This window comes from Haematobia irritans, chromosome 1 (genome assembly GCF_050003625.1).
Source record: "Haematobia irritans isolate KBUSLIRL chromosome 1, ASM5000362v1, whole genome shotgun sequence".
NCBI lineage: Eukaryota > Metazoa > Arthropoda > Insecta > Diptera > Muscidae > Haematobia > Haematobia irritans.
The window spans coordinates 153,157,213-153,178,852 of record NC_134397.1 but is presented as its reverse complement, the minus strand read 5'-3'; the positions used below and the strand labels follow the sequence as shown (position 1 = coordinate 153,178,852).

The following is a 21,640-nucleotide window of genomic DNA, read 5'->3' as shown; positions in this document are numbered from 1 at the left end:
GTGTACTCTGATTAGAAATATGTGTTCACGGACAGACGGACATGGCTAGATCGATTCAGTAGCTGACCCTGAGCAATATTGCCTAAGACACCATACATCTGTCTCCTCACCTTTTGGGTGTTGCAAACATATACTTATACTTATTATTATTATTAGTTTATTTAAAATCATAATAAATTATGAAGATAAATACAAAGAAATAAAGGTACTGACAACTAAGGTTTTCGATATAATATAATACGCTTTTCCACAGAGTGGTTCAAGGTATACACATTATTGATTCAATTTTATTGATAAATTGCGTTAACTTTTTTTATATCAGTATGGCGTCATTTCCCTCTTCATTGGAAACTGCTTTTTCCCTTCCCTCGTATTCTCAATCGGTAAATCCAATAATAAATTTACAGACAATTTATTTAACCACTCACATATTTCTTACATATCCTTGAACCACATAATTATACACAGTTCACTTCATTCCATGATTTTATTGAACCGGCTTCTTGCGAAATATGCACCTGTAAATGAGATCGAATTTCTAATCTGTCTGTCTGTCTGTCCAACACTTATTTATTTGGCTATATTAACCTTGCAAAAGCATTGTATAAGACCTCCTTTAGCTAATATTTGTGCGTGAAATCAGAGTTCATTAACATAAATTCTGCTACTGAAATTCGATAGTTATAGTTGTTGAACTCCGTTCCACAACTGTTCTTAGCTTATTATTAATTTTTTGAAAATTTTGAATAATGTTTGAATATTTGAATTTAACGAAAATAATTGAATTGCCAATACATAATATGAATTGTTGTTATCGATACTTGAATTCAATCTTTATGCGATAACCCTAAAGCTTTTACTCAAAATGAATTTAATTGTTGTAAATTCTAAATCATAATGTCTGACTGACACTTCGTTTGTTGTAAAAACTTCACTTGTGCTTCGTCATTGCCCTTGGTAAGCTGCCGTCATCCTGAATAAAGCCATACTTTTGAATTCTTAAACTTAAACTTTGCCTTTTGCTTTCTTCTCTTTTCGTTACAAAAAATCTTTACATTTCCGAGAGTTAATCTTTATCTACAGTCCACTAAAGGAAACATCTCACGGATTTGTTCATGATCCTTCGAACCGTCAAGGAACTGGGAAGAATCTTATAATCTTGGATTACGTCCACTGTCTTGGAAAAGCGTTTGCATTTAACTTGGGATTACGTCCTCCACATTACACAAACCGCAGACTTGCCTATCCATTTTTTCATATTCTCAAAATCATTATGGACAAAAGGTACGTGAAATTTATTATTGTGAACGTTTGAGAATATCAGTGTTTGGCTTATGATTTAGTGGCAACGCAACGGTAGAATAACTTTGTGATCTGAATAATTATTTTTTACATGACTTATGGTTCTGATCTCGAAACTTTAACCAGAAAGCACATAGTCAGAAATTCTTCTTACAAGTGATCGATGTTAATTGTAACACAGATTGTTGTTACAGAATGCAAATTTGAACTCTGTTAAATTCTTTGCAAAAGAAGCAAAAAGCTGTTTAACATTAGCCACTGTAAATTGTAAAAAGTTTGCTTTACGAGCAACTCTAACATAAATTCCCTTACATACTTACCCTTACATACTTACCCACGGTTTATGTTTACGACATTCGTGGATACTTACCTTCAACATATTTAACATTCGTACCAGAAATATTTGCAACATTTACAATTGTGTATATAGTTTACGAAACCGCAACATTTGTTTGCAACATTTTAAGATACTTACCTTGATATGCAAACCTAACATACTTACCTATGCTATCCACACTGCAGCCCTAACATACTTACCCATGTTATCCACACTCAACCACAAAACGCGTTAACAGCCATATTCAACAAAACATCCATCTTCAACGTTATATGTAATCTCAGTCACTCTCCGATATAATTTTCAACATTCATAGAAATTTTCTGTTTGTCCGCTGACAAACATCGAATTAGCATACATACAGCGATACATACACTACCATATGCTTTGATACATACTCTACACACATAAGTGAATTCTCTTAAGTTACCAGTTACAAAAATTCTCTCGAAAGCTGACTGCGCAGCCAAAATTAAAACGACAGTCAGAATATTAACATTACTCTCTTATTTTGAAGCACATTGCACATGCCACCAATCAATACGTCAGATGATTTGTCTTGTTCTCGGATTCATAGTTGCCACATACTTACCGATTTTTTGGCACAACTGGATGCTAATTGAGGCATAATATATTTATTCTTTATAAGCTAATTGTGTATAGAAGACAGCCAACATTTAAAAAATTAATTTTGAAAATTTAATTTTGCATTCGTCTAAAAATTGTTGGTGAATGTAAAATATTATAAATTAAAAGTTAATATCGAACTCATATTGCGATCCCGACTTCATAATACAAATCATAGAATGTGGCAAGCGATAGGGCATCTCTGCTTTCGTCGGAAAAGAAAATAGAGAGAGAGTTAGAGTGTCAAAGCCGGTAGAGTGTCATTTGAATAAGAATTTCTTGGAGTGAACAAGCAAAGTTGAAGAGCGAAAAAAAAAGAATTTAGTAAAAAGTCAAAAGTATAAACTGAGGATAAATATTTAAATGTTGTACTAACTTGAAAAATTGAGAAAGTTTGGAGACAAAATTAAGTATTGTATGTGGAAGAATTGCTTTGCTAATTTGGATTGCCTATTGATTGATGATTGGATGGTTGAATTGACTATGAATGTGGACGAAATTTCTATTGCCTGATATATTGGTGAAGAAGGTGGATGATTTGGTGTGGTTTTCTAACGGTGCTTGGGTGGCAAGAATATTCCTAATTGCTTGTGGGTTGATACATCATCGTGGCGGCAAGGGAACATCAATACGTACATTGGTGAGTGGATGTTGATATGTTGATACGTAGGTAGGGTTGCCAACAAGTTATCATAAATCAATAACACAAATGGAAAAACGCTTAAATGAAAATCTTGCAAAATTGTAAAGATTTTGAGACAACAATATTCTTTTGATACAAAGAATCAACCCAATGTAGTTACCATAATTAAAGTGGTTTATATTTTGGGAATATTAATTTTTAAAATTTTAATAATTTTTACTTGATAATACACAATTGAATTATACACGGAAAGAAATTGAAGATTATATGGAAAATTATATGAGCAATTGTACTAAAAATTTTATGGAAAATTATATGAAATTTATATGCAAATTATAACACTGAAAAAAAATTTCAAAAGAAAATTATATAGAAAACATAAAATTTTATTATATACTGAAAAATATATCTAAGAAAACTATTTGGAGTCTGGCTTTCAATTGATAGAGATTGGAGGCAAATATATATACATATGTATGTATATATATATACAGTTGGCTGAAATTTCCCTGGGATCCGGGAAAATTGCTCTACATACAAATTTTTTTCTAATTTTGTGTTTGTACACGGGGAATATTTGAAAACATTTTTCAATAATTTTACTAACGTTTGTACCAAAGGTCATCAGATAGGAGTATATCCTATCCGATTTCATATTGGCATATGCAATTTATACAGAGAATACTTACCTATGAGTGAAAATAGAAATTCGTAATACTTACCTTAAAGGAAAAATAACACTTACCTTTGAAATTTAGGACACTGGAAGAAAAAATACTTACCTACACTCGGAGAAAAAGTGACTTTATATTTCACTAAAACTTTATTTTAGTTCATGGAGTTTGTAAGAAGTTTCCTTTACTCTAAGTTTCCTTAACGTTCGTTAAATGAACTAAGAGACGTGAGAAAATTACACACAAATTAAGAATTACTTAATGCGTATTTCTCACAAAATAGTACATTATTTATTTGAGTTTGTAATTTTTACTGCAAATACGATCATCGTAAACTTCATGTGTCACTAAAGGCATTCTTGCAAGTTGCAATTATCAAATTTTTTCATTCGAGCTACAGAATTTTCTTCGAAAAGTGAAAATTGAATTTGTCGAAAAATATATACTTATTTGTGATATCGACAAGTTGCCAGCGTTTTATACTGTTTAGTAGGAATTTTCTAAAAATATTCAGAGTTTTCTGAAAGTAACCGAAAGTGTTCTTCTTGGTGGATTCATTGGGTTGTCAGTGTGTAAAGAAAATATATGCCTATAATACGAAATACCTACATATGAAAGTGAGAATATAGCACATCAAAATTGAGGCTACTTACTTGCCTGAAATTGCTATTCTTAATTTTAAGAATGAATTTTGTATTTCTTTGAATTCGGGTGTTGGTTTACACAGAAAGAAAAGTGAACTGGATTTTTCCTTATCGTGGCAATAAAGATTGGATAAAAGTAAAGATTAACATCATTGTTATTATCGTTACTATATTAACTACGCTGTAGTTTATACAATCCAAGAGAGGTGTACGAAATTTTTTCCAGCTTGAGTTAGCATTTTCTTTAATTGCACGTACGTTGATTTATGCCCACGTTTATTCAACAATTGTTGGACATACCTGGAATAAAGAATTTCATACATGAAATTTTGAGAATTGACTAATGCAACATTATTTTTTTTTACGATAAGGAGAAGTTCAGTTAGCACCAGTTTATCGACTTTTTTCTGCATATTGCAACCCTTGGAATTTATTGAGTATATTTTGGCAATTTTCATTTATTAAGTCAATTGGATATTTATTTACGAGTTTCGTACTTTGAATCTTTGGAATTGCCATTGGTCACTACAAGTTGACGTTACCAAATTTATTTGCAGCACAAAAGGAGGAAAGTTGTGCTCGATCTCCTTGGTATTTTTTGTATTTATTACTCATTTGAATAAGGCGAATGTTTGATCGCTATTGTCCAAGTTCGTGGATAAAACTGTCATAGCCCAAAAGCATTTGGAGGAGGTAATAGCTACGCGACGATACACATACACATTGTTGGATTTGGCGACATTTGGGAAAGTGGTTTGAGCTTTTGCACAAAGCTGTTAAGATACATTTTGAATTATATTTTGTGGAAGTCCACTTTCAATTGATTTTGGGCACAGTCTGAATTTACGAGTAAAAGTTTTAAAAGAAATCTTGATTATCTCACCTGATTGAAGCTTTCGTACAAACTTTTAATGGATTCTTATGATCACATTTGTGGTTAAAGTTGCTTTGAGGGAAAATACATATCAATACAAAGTTATATGCTGACTTCTAAGAGATTCTCTAGCGAGAAAATTCAACTTTGTTAGATTTCACTGTTCTTTTTTTCTTTTGGCTCTCTTTGTCGGCGTAAATCACTTGTGGATTTGATGTTCAACCCTCAACGAATTTTATTTATGAACTGACTCAATTGAGTTTGATGGAACTGTAGTATGCTTTTTGTTTATTGTGATCATAGCATATGATTGGAGAATTTGACATTACGATATATTTTTCACGATTTGCCACAACACTATATTACACTGTGAATATTTTCATGAATTCTATTCGACGCTCACAGTTTTCTGGATATTATATAGTTGATATTGAGGAAATTACTTGTGAAGTGGTTCACTGTTGGATTTTATACTGCTATCTTATTTGAAATTGCTCTTGTGGAGTTTAAACTTATATATGAATTAATTTATTTATCTGAAATTAAGTATTACTTATTCCTATATGCAAATTAACTTTGCGTGTGAAACTTTGATGGGTTTGCTGAATTTTTGATACAAGTTTACTTATACTGTATACTTATACTTTACTGGAAATTTTGTTAATATATTGCTCTCGTGGAGTTAAAAGTTTTTAATAGTACAATTACTCTGTCTTACCTCAATTTAACATTTTTAGAGGTAAATATCAAGTAAATTTCTTGTCGTTTAAATCCTTTTTTGGGTTATAAAACGCGGTTATTTCAAGCTACTGGCACATCTTTGGAATTGAGTCTGCACATTCATATTACATATTGACTTTGAGTCTTGGAACTTTGTTTTTTTTTTATTTACTGCAAAAATACTGAACCCCAATTACTTGTTTACGATTTGTAATGGCTTCACAAAAGTTCATATTTTTTTCGGACCAAGTCGTCACTTATTGCGCCAACTTCAGTGCTATTGATACTTCTGAGCACAGACTTTCAAGTCTGCAAGTTGATCTTGAAGACTTAGAACGGCGTTGGCAGACTCTCACTCAGGTATACGAGACAGAGATGGTTACTGATAGCGCTAAGGCGGAGAAAGAGTCAATACACGCGAAGTTTAATGAGTCTATAAGGGCTTATAAGAAATGCAAAGCTGATATGCTGGACTTGATTGAAATAGAAAAAAGAGCGATGGAGCGATCTGCGCGTCCTCAAGAAATACTTGGGACCACATCGCAGGAGGTGACTGGGTATTCTTTGAAAGTCCCTCCATGCGATACTGAAATGTTCGGTGGTGGATATGACAAATGGCCCAGTTTTCGAGACATGTTCTCAGCCATTTATGTCAATCACCCAAAATTGTCTCCGGCACAAAAGTTATTTCACTTAAGGGCAAAGACTCGTGGGGAGGCTAATCAGATTGTAAAACAATTCGCATTAACTGATGACAACTTTCACTTAGCTTGGGAATCCCTACGTCAACGTTACGAAAATAAGCGCATACTTATTAATCATCAGCTCAGGAAAATATTTGAAACTGAGCGCGTAACTTCGGAAAAAGGAAAAGCTCTACGAAACTTGCAGTACACTATAAACAATTGTCTTTCTATATTGAAAACTTACAATATATCGGTCATGTCGTGGGATCCATTCTTAGTTTTCTGGGTTTCATCAAAACTTCCGGATGAAACTTTGACAGCCTGGGAAAATTCGTTAAGCGATCACAAGGAAATGCCATCTTGGGAGCAATTGGACGACTTTATTTCAAAAAGATTAAATATGTTGGAATCTATTTCTGACATGAGGAAGCCTTCAAATAATACAAATGTGACTCAGAAAACTCAGACTTATCACACGAAAACTGATTCCAAAGTCCGATCTTGTAAAGCTTGCAAACTTAATCATTCTTTGAGAGCCTGTCTTAAATTCAAAACTTGGTCTCTTGCACAAAGGCGAAAGTTCGTCAGGGACAACAAAGTATGCATAAATTGTTTGTGTTACGGCCACACTGCGCAAAATTGTCAAAGCGAAAATGTTTGTCAGAAATGTCACCAGAAACATCATACACTTTTACATCCAGATTCTGTTCAAGAGCTACAAAGTAGTCCGCCACCTGAAGTCACGACATTTCATACGGAAACTGCATATGATAATCAACCTTCGACATCAGCTGCTGCTTATGGAAATTCAGTTTCACATGTTCAATCTAACTTTACTAGTTCTGCAGATTCTACTATTTTGCCAACGGCGTTAATCTATTTAGAACACTTAGGAACTAATTTAACAATACGGGCTTTTATTGATCAAGGATCCCAAGAATCTTTTATTTCAAGCAGACTTGTAAAGCGATACTTAATACCGACCAAGAAGTCATTTACTACCATTTCAGGATTAGGGGGTACTCTTCTTGAGAATTCTTCGAAACTTTGTCATCTGATTTTAAAATCTCGAAAATCTGATTTCAAAATTCGTACAACTGCGTTAGTTATTTCAAATATGAATCACTTAATGCCCTCTTACCCAACCCAGATCTCTAACTGGTCAGATTTGGAAAATATTGACTTAGCTGATCCCTACTTTTACAAACCCGCGCAAATAGACATGTTATTAGGTAGCGACATTCTTCCATTCATCTTGAAATCGGGTGTGCGAAGAAATATATCTGGAAGTCTTCTTGCACAAGAAACTGAATTTGGTTGGATTTTGAGTGGCCCTCCAAAAACTAGATCTACTCAAGTGTTTGCGAATTTTGTGACTTGTACTGATTCACTTAATAATGAAATTAGAAAATTTTGGGAACTTGAAGAAGTTCCAACTTCAAAGAATTTGTCTGAAACTGACATGTGGTGTGAAGATTTTTATCGGAAAACTACTGTTCGCCAATCTGACGGGAGATATCAAGTTAGATTACCCTTTCGTCAGGATCTACCCAAAGACTTAGCTCTAGGAACTTCAAGACGAGCTGCCCTCGGTCAATATCTTCATATGGAAAAGAACTTGAAAAAATCGCCTCAACTTGCTGCAGAATACACTGCTGTTTTATCTGAATATTTAACACTTGACCACATGGAGATAACGTCTTCCTCAGAAATCTGTCGTGACTCTGCATATTTTTCCTTTTATCTTCCTCATCACGCAGTCGTAAAACCTGAAAGGTCATCTACAAAAGTACGTGTGGTATTTAACGCCTCGAAGAAAACTTCGACGGGAGTCGCATTGAATGATATTCTGCATACTGGACCGATACTACAAAATGAACTGATGAATGTTGTACTACGCTGGCGTTTCTTCCGATACGTGTTTAATGGCGATATTCAGAAAATGTATCGCCAAATTTATGTTCATCAGGATGATAGACAATATCAGCGCATTTTATTCCGGGAAAATTCGACCGGAGGGATCAAAGACTTTTGCTTGAAGACTGTTACTTTTGGAGTAAACTGTGCTCCATACTTGGCTATTCGCACACTTTTACAACTAGCCGAAGAAGAAAAAACTACTCATCCCACAGCTTCACATATTTTACGAAACCAAACATATGTTGACGATATTCTTTCTGGGGGACATTCATTAACTGAGACCAAGGCTTACTTGTTAGAACTTATAGATTTACTTAATTCTGCTGGGTTTCCACTCAAAAAGCTTACGGCTAATCACCCACATATTCTTCGCAATGTGCCCCCGGAAGATCTTCTAAATGAAGATTTCTTGAAACTTGAAGATACCAGCGAAACAAAAACATTAGGCATTCGGTGGAATGCCATGTCAGATTCTTTTTTCTATGTCGTTTCAAATATTGCTCTTCCTACCTCACCGATGACGAAAAGGAAAATATTATCTATTGTGGCAAAGATATTCGATCCCGCTGGTTGGTTGGCGCCGATTATAGTTGTAGCAAAGATGCTTTTACAACAACTTTGGCTTGATGGAACTGATTGGGATGAGGAAGTCAAGCCTCACTCTTTTCAAAAATGGAATTCTTTCATTTCCAATTTTTCTGACATTGAGTATATCCGAATACCTCGTTGGATTTATTATGCACCCGACAGGCGTATTCAAATTCACGGATTTTGCGATGCTTCCGAAAAAGCATACTGCGCATGTATATATATCCGCATTATATCACCTGAGAACTGTATAACATCAAACTTACTTGTTTCAAAAACTAAGGTGGCACCTTTGAAAACAGTGAGCTTACCCAGGTTAGAATTGTGCGGCGCGGCACTACTGTCTAGACTTTTGAAATCAGTATCCCAAAATCTGACTTTTCCTGTTACCGGTGTTTATCTTTGGTGCGACTCAACTATTACTTTGGCTTGGTTAGATAAACCCCCTTTCCATTGGAAAACTTTTGTCGCAAATAAGATTTCAGAAATTTTGGATAATGTGGGAAATGTAACTTGGCGATATGTTCCAACTACTGAAAACCCAGCCGATATTGGAACGCGAGGCTGTACTGCGGCAGAACTGAAAAATAATCATCTCTGGTGGCATGGACCAAAGTGGTTGGTACAACACTCAGAATGTTGGCCAAAATCTAAAACATTTCAAGAGCCAGAACTTGAGCGCAAAACTGTTAACTTCCAAATTGAAACACATATGGAAGACGTACTTGAAAGATTCTCTTCCTTCAGCCGAGCTCTACGAGTTGTATGTTTCATGTACAGATTTATAAGGAAATGTCAAAAGCGGAATTCTGACTCATTTGGGGAACAACTTATTACTTCAGCGGAAATTAGAACGGTCAAATTTCAATTAATTAGGCTGGCGCAACTTAAATTTTTTCCTACGGAATATCATGCATTGAAGAACAATCAACCAATATCTTCTAAGAGCAAACTTCTAACTCTGAACCCTTTTTTAGATGAACGAGACTTACTTAGAGTAAATGGTCGCTTAGCGAATTCGGATCTTCCATACAACGAGAAGTATCCGATCATTCTGCCTGAACATTCTCACTTTTTTAAATTGCTTTTAACTTTTACCCACAAAATTCTTTTACATGCCGAACATCAAAGTATGTTACGGGCAATACGAGCTGAATTCTATGTGATACGTTTAAAGAACTCTGTCCGATCTTGTATTCGAAATTGCCGTACTTGCACCATATATAAACAGCGCATTCGAAATCAGATAATGGCTGCATTGCCTGAAGAGCGTTGTACTTTCTCACTGCCCTTTACCAACACGGGTTTGGATTTTGCCGGCCCATTCGATTTGAAAACTTCGAAATTACGAAACGCGAAACTTCATAAAGGTTATGCCGCTGTTTTCATTTGTTTATCAACTCGAGCTGTACATCTGGAGGCGTGCTCCGAGTTGACTACTGAAGCTTTCTTAGCCACATTTGATAGATTTGTAGGGAGACGTGGTTTACCTAATAAAGTATTCTCTGATAATGGAACCAATTTTGTTGGTGCCAGCAAAGCACTCTCTCGAGAATATCGAAACTTTATACAATCTTCTGAGAAAGGTCTAGTTGACAAATACAATATTCACGGGTTCACTTGGCACTTTATTCCACCACATGCACCACACATGGGTGGACTATGGGAAGCTGCTGTCAAAAGCATGAAATCCCACCTTCGAAAAGCCGCAGGCAATATTAAATTTACTTATGAGGAATTCTCTACTTTACTAGTTCGAATAGAAAGTGTACTGAATTCTAGGCCCTTGTCTCCTATAAGCGAAGACCCTTCGGAAATTACTGCTTTGACACCTGGACATTTTCTTAGAGGTTCCGCATTGATTGCTGCACCAGAACAATGTACTGATAACTTGACTTTAATAAATCGATGGCAAAGATTGAAAACGATACAATTTAATTTCGCAAAGAGATGGAAGAACGAGTACATCTCCAACTTGCAGAAAAGATATAAATGGAAGACAGAACAGCAAAATCTTAAAGAAGACGACTTAGTCATTATTAAAGACGATAACTTGCCGCCGACTGAATGGAGTTTGGGACGTGTTATTAAGGTATTTCGCGGTCCTGACTCAAAGGTCCGCGTTGCTGAGCTTAAGACACAATCTGGTACGCTTTTGCGTCCAATAGTTAAACTGTGTATTCTACCCGTTGCCAACTAAATTTCATAATTTTTATTCTCAAGTTCACAAGTTAATAAATTTACGTTACAGTACCTCATTTAGTCAGCCGAAATGCCGTATCTGCCATAACCGCCACATCTTAAAAGACTGCCCCGAATTTCAACGGATGGACGTTCTTGAACGGAGAAAGCATATGAAAGAACATCGCTTTTGCTTCAAATGTCTCTGCGCTTCCCACACACGCGAATGGTGCAGGTCCCGAAAAACTTGCGTGGTATGCAACTACAACCACCACACAATGCTCCATGTCGACGACCACATGAGAAGGAAGGGACGATCGAACAAAGCACACCATGACAGCGCCAGAAAAACCAATAGGAAAACCCCAAAGGCAACACACACTTCTTCTGTTAGTCGTTCCCCACCGCTGGTACGAGAAAGGCTGAGCCAAAGACCAAAGAGACACATCTTCCTGCCAACCGCTCTAGCTCGAGTTTTAACATCAAACGGCCCCGTAAAAGCACGTTTAATGTTAAACTCAGCCGGTTTAGAAACATGGATACTGAAGTCACTAGTCCAGCGTCTTCATCTACGTACAACCAGGAAAAACAACACCGAATTCTGCACACTGAATTTGCAGTCTTACTATGATCCAACCGTAAAAATTCAAATAACTGGCATAGTGAAGAACCAATTTAATATGGCACTACCGGAAGCGACGTCCGATAAGAAACTTCAGTCCGTCTACAACCATCTGCCTAACTTGGCAGATCCACATTTTTTTAAACCAACTGACATAGAACTTGTAGTTGGAAACGATCAGTTGTCAAAGATCTTGTTGGCTGGCCTCATTCAGACATCGTCCTCAATGCCCATCGCCCAAAGTTCTGTGTTTGGATGGATAATATCTGGAGCCTGTTCTTATTGAATTGCATTGCTGCAAGGGGGGCGGCATGTTGAACTCCGTTCCACAACTGTTCTTAGCTTATTATTAATTTTTTGAAAATTTTGAATAATGTTTGAATATTTGAATTTAACGAAAATAATTGAATTGCCAATACATAATATGAATTGTTGTTATCGATACTTGAATTCAATCTTTATGCGATAACCCTAAAGCTTTTACTCAAAATGAATTTAATTGTTGTAAATTCTAAATCATAATGTCTGACTGACACTTCGTTTGTTGTAAAAACTTCACTTGTGCTTCGTCATTGCCCTTGGTAAGCTGCCGTCATCCTGAATAAAGCCATACTTTTGAATTCTTAAACTTAAACTTTGCCTTTTGCTTTCTTCTCTTTTCGTTACAAAAAATCTTTACATTTCCGAGAGTTAATCTTTATCTACAGTCCACTAAAGGAAACATCTCACGGATTTGTTCAATAGTTATAGTCGTTTTCCCAGCATATCCCCTACATTTTCCTAGACAAATAAACACAAATAGTTTATTGTCCATATGGTGCTAATGGCTTTAACGTTGATTTTGGTTCCCTATTCTATTGGCACAGTAATTTGAAACATCATTAGTTTGGAAATACAGTAGAACCTTTAGTATGCTTTGGATGTTGGGATGTAATTTGGTCGTTTATTCAACACAATAAAATCAAATCGGAAGATAGCTTTATATGGGGGTTGCCATTTATATTTTAGGATTGGGCACCCTAGTTCTGCAATCAGAAGATTTTCACATACAAGTGCTAATTGTGTTTTTTTACAGCAACTTAAAATATTCAACTCTAAAAAATGGAATTATGTCGTGAATATTTTCGTGCAATTATTTCGACATGGATTAACTTTACAACTGTGCATCGATGGTCCGTCAAGGATCAGTGCTTATCGATAGTGAATTCAACCGAGGAGGTAGGCACGAATTTCGTACATATCGTCCTAAATCAGTTATTGTTCCAGAAAATATTGATGCTGTGCGCTAACTGACATAACAAGATCGCCATGTGACCTATCGTGAGATTTAGGCAACCTTGGGCATTATTGTGACCAGCATATATTTAATATTGCAAGAACATCCCGCACAATTTGTCAATCACTCAAAAAAGGCTGATGTCATCTGAAATTTTAAAAGTTCGCCTATTTTTGAACCATCGGAGCCATGTTTTTTATACCCACCACCATACACCGAAAGAATTCTCTTCGTTAATTTTACGAAGAATTCTTCATTAACTATTCTTCGTGAATTCTTCATTAAAATACCGAAATTTTCATTCATTTTCGTAAATTTTACGAAGAACACTTTACGAATATACGAAACTTATACGAAATATTCTACATTAACTTTTCTTCGTAAAAAGTTCCTACTTTTAACGAAACTTTCTTCAAATTTCATGAATTTTGTGAAGAAGTTTTTACGAATATTTTACGAAACATTCTGCGTTAAAATTTCTTCATAAAAAGTACGAAACATTTTCTTAGAAATAACGAAGAAGTTTCATTGAAGTTGTAAAATTTCCGTTCGCGGCATTAAATTGCCTTTTACAATGTGCTTGAGTGTATTCCTTTATTCTATTTTTTTATGCAAGCCTATGCTACTTCTCATTTGGGTGATAGCGCGTTATGAATTAAAGTGAAGCAATAAAACTAAAAATTATTCAAAAACTTAAGATGTAAAGTAGTGATGTCATTTTTCACATTTATAAATACAACCAAATGCACTTTCGAATATATTTTTTTTTAATAGTTCGCACATTTTTGAAAAAAAAGTACGAAAGTTTTTCATAAAAAGTACGAAAATTTTTCATAAAAACTACGAAAATTTTTCATAAAAAGTACGAAACATTTTCATAAAAAGAACGAAATTGTTTCATAAAAAGTACGAATATTTTTCATAAAAAGTAAGAAGATTCTTCATAAAAAGTACGAATTTTTTTCTTACAAACTACGAAAATTTTGGAAGAACTTTTCTTCTTAAAAAGTACGAATTATTTCGTACTTTTAATGAAAAGTTTCTTTGGTTGTAAAACAATGACAAATTTCGTACTTTTAACGAAAATTTTCGTTCTTTTTACGAAGAAAATTCTTTCGGTGTAGAGTGGTGATGGGGGTATAATAAGTTTGTCATTCCGTCTGTAACACATCGCAATATCGATTTCCGACTATATAATGTATATATATTCTTGATCAGGGAGAAATTGTAAGACGATATAAGCCTGTCCGTCTGTCTGTCTGTTGTAATCACGCTACAGCCTTCAATAGTGGCGCTATGGTCATGAAATTTGGCACAGATGCGTGTTTTGTTTGCAGGCCGGTCAAGTTCGAGATGGGCTATATCGGTCCATGTTTTGATGTAGTCCCGATATAGACCGATCTCCCGATTTTATTTCTTAGGCGTCTAGAAACTGTATTTACAACCCGATTTGCATGAAATCTAGAGTTGTTTTAGGACCATCAAAGAATGTGTCGAAAATGGTTCGTATCGAACCATGTTTTCGTACAGCCCCCATATAGACCGATCTCCAGATTTTATTTCTTGGGCTTCTAAAAACTGTATTTACTATCCGATTTGGCGGAAATTTGAAATTTAGAGGTATTTTAAGACCACAAGTAGGTGTGTCGAAAATGGGGAGTATCGTTCCAAGTTTTGTTATATCTCCCATATAAACCGATCCCCCGATTTGGGGTCTTGAGCTTCTAGAAACTGTAGTTTTTATTCGATTTGCCTAAAATTGGAAATCAAGATGTATTTTAGGACCACAAATAGGTGTGCAGAAAATAGGGTGTATCGGTCCATGTTTCGTTGTAGCCCCCACATAGACCGATCTCCCAAATTTACTTCTTGGACTTATAGAATCCGTAGTTTTTTCCCAATTTGCCAGAAATTAGAAATCTAGAGGTATTTTAGGACCATAAAGGGGAAAATGGTCCGTATCGGTCCATGTTTTGGTATAGCCCCCTAATAGACTGCTCGCCCGACTTTAGGTTTCGTAGTTTTTACCCAATTTGTCTCAAATTGGAATTCTAGAGGTATCTGTGGAACATTAAGAGGTGTGTCGAAAATTTTGAGTATTGCTCCATGTTTTGGTATAGCCCCCATATGGACCTACCTCCCGGATTTATTTCTTATACTCCTAGAATCTGTAGTTTTTATCCACTTTCCCTGAAAATGTAATGTTTTAGACCATCAAAAATTTGTATCGCATTTATTTCTACCGGTCCATTATTTAAGACATTGATCGATCGACTGATTTCATTTCTTGAGGGTATAGCAGGAGCACTGATCATAAAAATTGCTTTAAACTAAAAGTAAAATTTCCAGATTTTACTCCTCGTTATCATTTAAATAATGACGGTAAAAATCCTCGGATTTAAGATTTCAAATCGAGGCTTTTTTCATCATTTGCACGATATGTTTATGATTTCTCTAAAATTCAAACAAAATTGGTTCTTATAAATCCAGAATCTGATCTAGTCGATGGCAAAGTATCTTAAAACTTCCTAATACCGTAATATATACCACATATTTAGAACATACGTGGTATACATTAATCTAAAAAAGGCCGATTAAATACGTATACAATTAAGTTTAAAGTTTCTAACAAAATAAAATTTTGGCAAAATTTTCTATAGAAATAATATTTTGACAATGTTTTCTATTAAAATAAAACTTTGGTAGATTATTTTTGGCTCGATTGGCAACCATGATTATGAACCGATATGGACCAATTTTTGTGTGATTGGGGATCGGCTATATATAACTATAGACCGATATGGACCAATTTTGGCATGGTTATTAGCGGCCTTATACTAACACCACGTTGCAAATTTCAACCGGATCGGATGAATTTTGCTCCTCCAAGAGGCTCCGGAGATCAACTCTTGGGAAGGGTTTATATGGGGGCTATATATAATTATGGACCGATATGGACCAATTCTTGCATGGTTGTTAGAGACCATATACTAACACCACGTACCAAATTTCAATCGGATAGGATGAATTTTGCTCTTCCAAGGGGCTCCGGTGGTCAAATCTTGGGATCGGTTTATATGGAGTCTATATATAATTATGGACCGGATTCAACCAATTCTTGCATGGTTGTTAGAGACCATATACTAACACCACGTACCAAATTTCAATCGGATAGGATGACTTTTGCTCCTCTAAGAGGACCAATTTCAGCCGGATCGGATGAAATTTGGTTCTCTTAGAGGCTCCACAAGCCAAATCGGGGGATCCGTTTATATGGGGGCTATATGTAATTATGGACCGATATGAACCAATTTTTGCATGGCTGTTAGAGACCATATACTTACACCATGTACCAAATTTCAGCGGGATCGGATGAAATTTGCTTCTCTTAGAGCAATCGCAAGGCAAATTTGGGGGTCCGTTTATATGGGGGCTATACGTAAAAGTGGACCAATATAGCCCATTTGCAATACCGTCCGACCTACATCAATAACAACTACTTGTGCCAAGTTTCAAGTCGATAGCTTGTTTCGTTCGGAAGTTGGCGTGATTTCAACAGACGGACGGACGGACGGACATGCTCAGATCGACTCAGAATTTCACCACGACCCGGAATATATATTCTTTATGGGGTTTTTAGAGCAATATTTCGATGTGTTACAAACGGAATGACAAAGTTAATATACCCCCATCCTATGGTGGAGGGTATAAAAAGTGTTGTTCCACCAAGACAACGCACCGTGCCACAAGTCATTGAAAATGTTAGCAAACATTCATGAATTGGGCTTCGAATTGCTTCCCCACCCACCGTATTCTCCAGATCTGGCCCCCAGCGACTTTTTCTTGTTCTCAGACCTCAAAAGGATAATCGCAGAAAAAAATTTGGCTGCAATGAAGAGGTGATCGCCGAAACTTAGGCCTATTTTGAGGCAAACACGAAGGAGTACTACCAAAATGGTATCAAAAAATTAGAAGGTCGTTATAATCGTTGTATCGCTCTTGAAGGGAACTATGTTGAATAATAAAAACGAATTTTGACAAAAAAATGTGTTTTTCTTGTTATTTTAAGAGCAGACAAACCCCCATTTTCATGAAGCTCCGTTGGATCATAGTAAAACCTAAATTGGATATGCATTAACACCCAATGAAAATATACTTACATCTGGAAAAGTATTTCCTTTGATATCAGTTAAAACCGAATTTATGACAAATGATACAACGATTATCTTCAAACTATTCTATTAATTTTTAAAGAAATATTTTTAGCATCAAAAGAAATCTTCGCTTGTCTTAAATTTCGTTGCTCGGAAAAGAAAACTTTACTTTCAATGTAATTTAGTTTAAATTGTCTTTTTAAAAAATAATCAATTAACAAGTATATACGGCCGTAAGTTCGGCCAGGCCGAATCTTATGTACCCTCCACCATGGATTGCGTAGGAACTTCTACTAAAGGCTGTCATCCACAATCGAATTACTTGGGTTGCGATAACACTTGCCGATGGCAAGGTATCGTAAAACTTTTTAACACTGTCTTCTAAATTGTAAGTTAGCCCATACGGGGTATATATTAAACAAAAAAAGGCCGATTAAATACGTATATAATCTAGTTTGACAAAATTTTCTATAGAAATAAAATTTTGACAAAATTTTCTATAGAAATGAAACCTTGACAAAATTTTCTATAGAAATAAAATTTTGACAAAATTTTCTATAGAAATAAAAATTTGACAAAATTTTCTATAGAAATAAAAACTTGACAAAATTTTCTATAGAAATAAAATGTTGACAAAATTTTCTATGGAAGTAAAAAGTTGACAAAATTTTCTATAGCAATACAATTTTGACAAAAATTTCTATAGAAATAAAATGTTGACAAAATTTTGTATAGAAATTAAATTTTGACAAAATTTTGTATAGAAATAAAATGTTGACAAAATTTTCTACAGAAATACATTTTTTACAAAATTTTCTATAGAAATAAAATTTTGACAAACATTTCTATAGAAATAAACTTTTGATAAAACTTTCTATAGAAATGAAATTTTAACAAAACTTTCTATAGTAATAAAATTTGACAAAATTTTCTATGGAAATAAAGTTTTGGTAGATTGTTTTTGGCGATATGGATTAATTTTTGTGTAATAAGTCATCGGCTATATATAACTAAAGACCGATATGGACCAATTTTTACATGGCTGTTAGAGGCCATATATTGACAAAATGTACCAAATTTCAACCGTATCGGATGACTTTTGCTCCTCCAAGAGGTTCCGGACGTCAAATCTGGGGACGGTTTATATGGGAACTATATATAATTATGGACCGATAGGGACCAATTTTTGCATGGTTGTTAGAGACCATATACTAACACCATGTACCAAATTTCAACTGGATCGCATGAATTTTGCTCTTCCAAGAGGCTCCGGAGGTCAAATCTGGGAATCGGTTTATATGGGAGCTATATATAATTATGGACCGATATGGACCAATTTTTGCATGGTTGTTAGAGGCCGTATACTAACATCAGGTTCCAAATTTCAACCGGATCGGATGAATTTTGCCCCTCCAAAAGTCTCCGGAGGTCAAATCTGGGGATCGGTTTATATGGGGGCTATATATAATTATGGACCGATATGGACCAATTTTTGCATGGTTGTTAGAGACCATATACTAACATCAGGTACCAAATTTCAATCGCATCGGATGAATTTTGCCCCTCCAAGAGGCTCCGGAGGTCAAATCTGGGGATCGGTTTATATGGGGGCTATATGTATTTATGGACCGATATGGACCAATTTTTGCATGGTTATTAGAGACCGTATACTAAGACCACGTACCAAATTTCAACCGGGTCGGATGAATTTTGCTGCTCCGGGAGGCTCCCCAAGCCAAATTTGGGGATCGGTTTATATGGGGGCTATACGTAAACGTGGTCCGATATGGCCCATTTTCAATACCATCCGACCTACATCAATAACAACTACTTGTGCCAAGTTTCAAGTCGATAGCTTGTTTCGTTCGGAAGTTAGCGTGATTTCCACAGACGGACGGACAGCCGGACAGACGGACGGACGGACGGACATGCTTAGATCGACTCAGAATTTCACCACGACCCAGAATATATATACTTTATGGGGTCTTAGAGCAATATTTCGATGTGTTACAAACGGAATGACAAAGTTAATATACCCCCATCCTATGGTGGAGGGTATAAAAATAACCGACAAATATTTAATTTATTTTGTTACCCGACAATTATAGCCTAAGCTACATTAACGAGTGAAATGTTGACTATACTCTGCCAACATATTCTCACCTTACCTACTAATTCCCAAAAATTGCTTCAATTCTAGACTACCGTGAGTGAATTACAATCAACATAAAATTTACTTTGGGTTCATTTATTTGTGTTTTTGTAACACTGCTACACGCTCTTATTAACCTTTTTACACTCTGCCAATAAAACGGAATCGTTGATATAAAAATCAAATTATATTGGTTTTTCTTCACGCTATCGATTTTCCTCCTCGTCGTCGTCGCCGTTCTCCATCCAATTTGGTTCATCTTGTGCCATCATTCATTCCCAATGTATGTTTGTCTAAACGAATTTTAGTCGATCGTTTCGATAATGAGGTGAAGTGATTCTCCCTGATTACCTTCAATAGCTAATATAGTATGTGTGATATATCCATATCAATATTACTGAATCACATACTGAAGGAACAGTATTTTGTAAACGATGTGAATTTATTTGCATTTCTGCGTAATATACGAGAGGATATAAGGTAAATATTATGTGGGAATCATTATAGGTCATATAATAATATAATTTGAAGTAAATAATAATTGAAAAATTAAATGGAAACATTTTTTGCATGAAATTATGGCAATTTAAGATTCCAAATTTAACTTCGGAAACCGTAGCATTCGACCGGGTTATCTTTAGAGTGTGGTATGTTTCATCAAATTCACTTGAAATTCATTATATTAAATTTTGGTCTCGAAAGTCCATAACAAAGTACTTAAGTACAAACAACCCAGCAAAAAATGTCATTGCCCGGTAATCTTGTAGCTAATCCTAATCAAAAATAAATAACCACAAATAATGACTTCACAAAATATGGCAACTAATGCTGTAAGATGAACATTACTTGAGTAGGAAGGTATGTTATATTGTAGAAATAAAAAAATAACAGGTTGGCTGATAAGTCCCCGGTCTGACAAATAGATGGCCTTGCTAGTATAAATGCATGTTATTTTTATATAGTACCAACTTTCAAATGATTCCTGTCAAAATTTGACGTCTGTAAGTCAATTAGTTTGTGAGATAGAGCGTCTTTTGTGAAGCAACTTTTTTTTATTGTGAACAAAATGGAAAAAAAAGGAATTTCGTGTTTTGATAAAATACTGTTTTCTGAAGGGGAAAAATACGGTGGTAGCAAAAACTAGGCTTGATAATGAGTTTCCGGACTATGACCAGAGAAATCAACAATAATTGATTGGTATGCAAAATTCACGCGTGGTGAAATGAGCACGAAGGCGATGAACGCAGTGGACGCCTGAAAGAGGTGGTTACCGACGAAAACATCAAATCAAATCCACAAAATGATTTTGAATGACCGTAAAATGAAGTTGATCGAGATAGCAGAGGCCTTAAAGATATCAAAGGAACGTGTTCGTCATATCATTCATCAATATTTGAATATGCGGAAGCTCTGTGCAAAATGGGTGCCGTGCGAACTCACATTTGACCAAAAACAACAACGTTTTGATGATTCTGTTTGCAGCTGTTAACTCGTAATACACCCGAGTTTTTCCATCGATATGTGACAATGTATGAAACATGGCTCCATCACTACACTCCTGAGTCCAATCGACAGTCGGCTGCGTTGACAGCGACCGGTGAACAGTCTCCGAAGCGTGGAAAAACTCAAAAGTCCGCTGGCAAAGTAATGGCCTCTGTGTTTTGGGATGCGCATGGAATAATTTTTATCGATTATCTTGAGAAGGGAAAAACCATCAACAGTGACTATTATATGGCGGGATTGGAGCGTTTGAAGGTCGAAATCGCGGCAAAACGGCCCCATATGAAGAAGAAATAAGTGTTGTTCCACCAAGATAACGCACCGTGCCACAAGTCATTGAGAACGATGGCAAACATTCATGAATTGGACTTCGAATTGCTTCCCCACCTACCGTATTCTCCAGATCTGGCCCCAGCGACTTTTTCTTGTTCTCAGACCTCAAAAGGATGCTCGCAGGGAAAAATTTGGCTGCAATGAAGAGGTGATCGCCGAAACTGAGGCCTATTTTGAGGCAAAACTGAAGGAGTACTACCAAAATGGTATCAAAAAATTGGAAGGTCGTTATAATCGTTGTATCGCTCTTGAAGGGAACTATGTTGAATAATAAAAACGAATTTTGACAAAAAAAATGTATTTTTCTTTATTAGACCGGGGACTTATCAGCCAACCTATTATATAGAGCAGTAAGTTCGGTCGGGCTGAATCTTAAATACCCACCTCCATGAATCAAATATAATAGT

General features: G+C 35.5%; 2 protein-coding genes across 2 annotated transcripts in view; one reads left to right on the top strand and one right to left on the bottom strand.

The window, feature by feature from the left end:
- beat-IIb (beaten path IIb) overlaps positions 1-21,640 on the bottom strand; it is a 280,833-nt gene that overhangs the window by 223,388 nt on the left and 35,805 nt on the right. The gene's annotated exons all lie outside the window — the stretch shown is intronic.
- LOC142219868 (uncharacterized) lies at positions 324-12,452 on the top strand. Its single transcript, XM_075288640.1, has 3 exons — positions 324-383; positions 1,067-1,284; positions 11,267-12,452. Exons 1-3 carry the CDS (start codon positions 324-326, stop codon positions 12,102-12,104), a joined length of 1,116 nt encoding a protein of 371 aa, XP_075144755.1. The 3' UTR covers positions 12,105-12,452.

What these genes read in the sequence shown, in the direction of transcription:
- LOC142219868 (XM_075288640.1), top strand. Translation starts at nt 324, where the DNA reads ATGGCGTCATTTCCCTCTTCATTGGAAACTGCTTTTTCCCTTCCCTCG. An exon ending in TTCCCTCGTATTCTCAATCG is followed by an intron (nt 384 to 1,066) that starts GTAAATCCAATA and finishes CATTTCCGAGAG; the next exon opens with TTAATCTTTATCTACAGTCC. An exon ending in AAAATCATTATGGACAAAAG is followed by an intron (nt 1,285 to 11,266) that starts GTACGTGAAATT and finishes TTTACGTTACAG; the next exon opens with TACCTCATTTAGTCAGCCGA.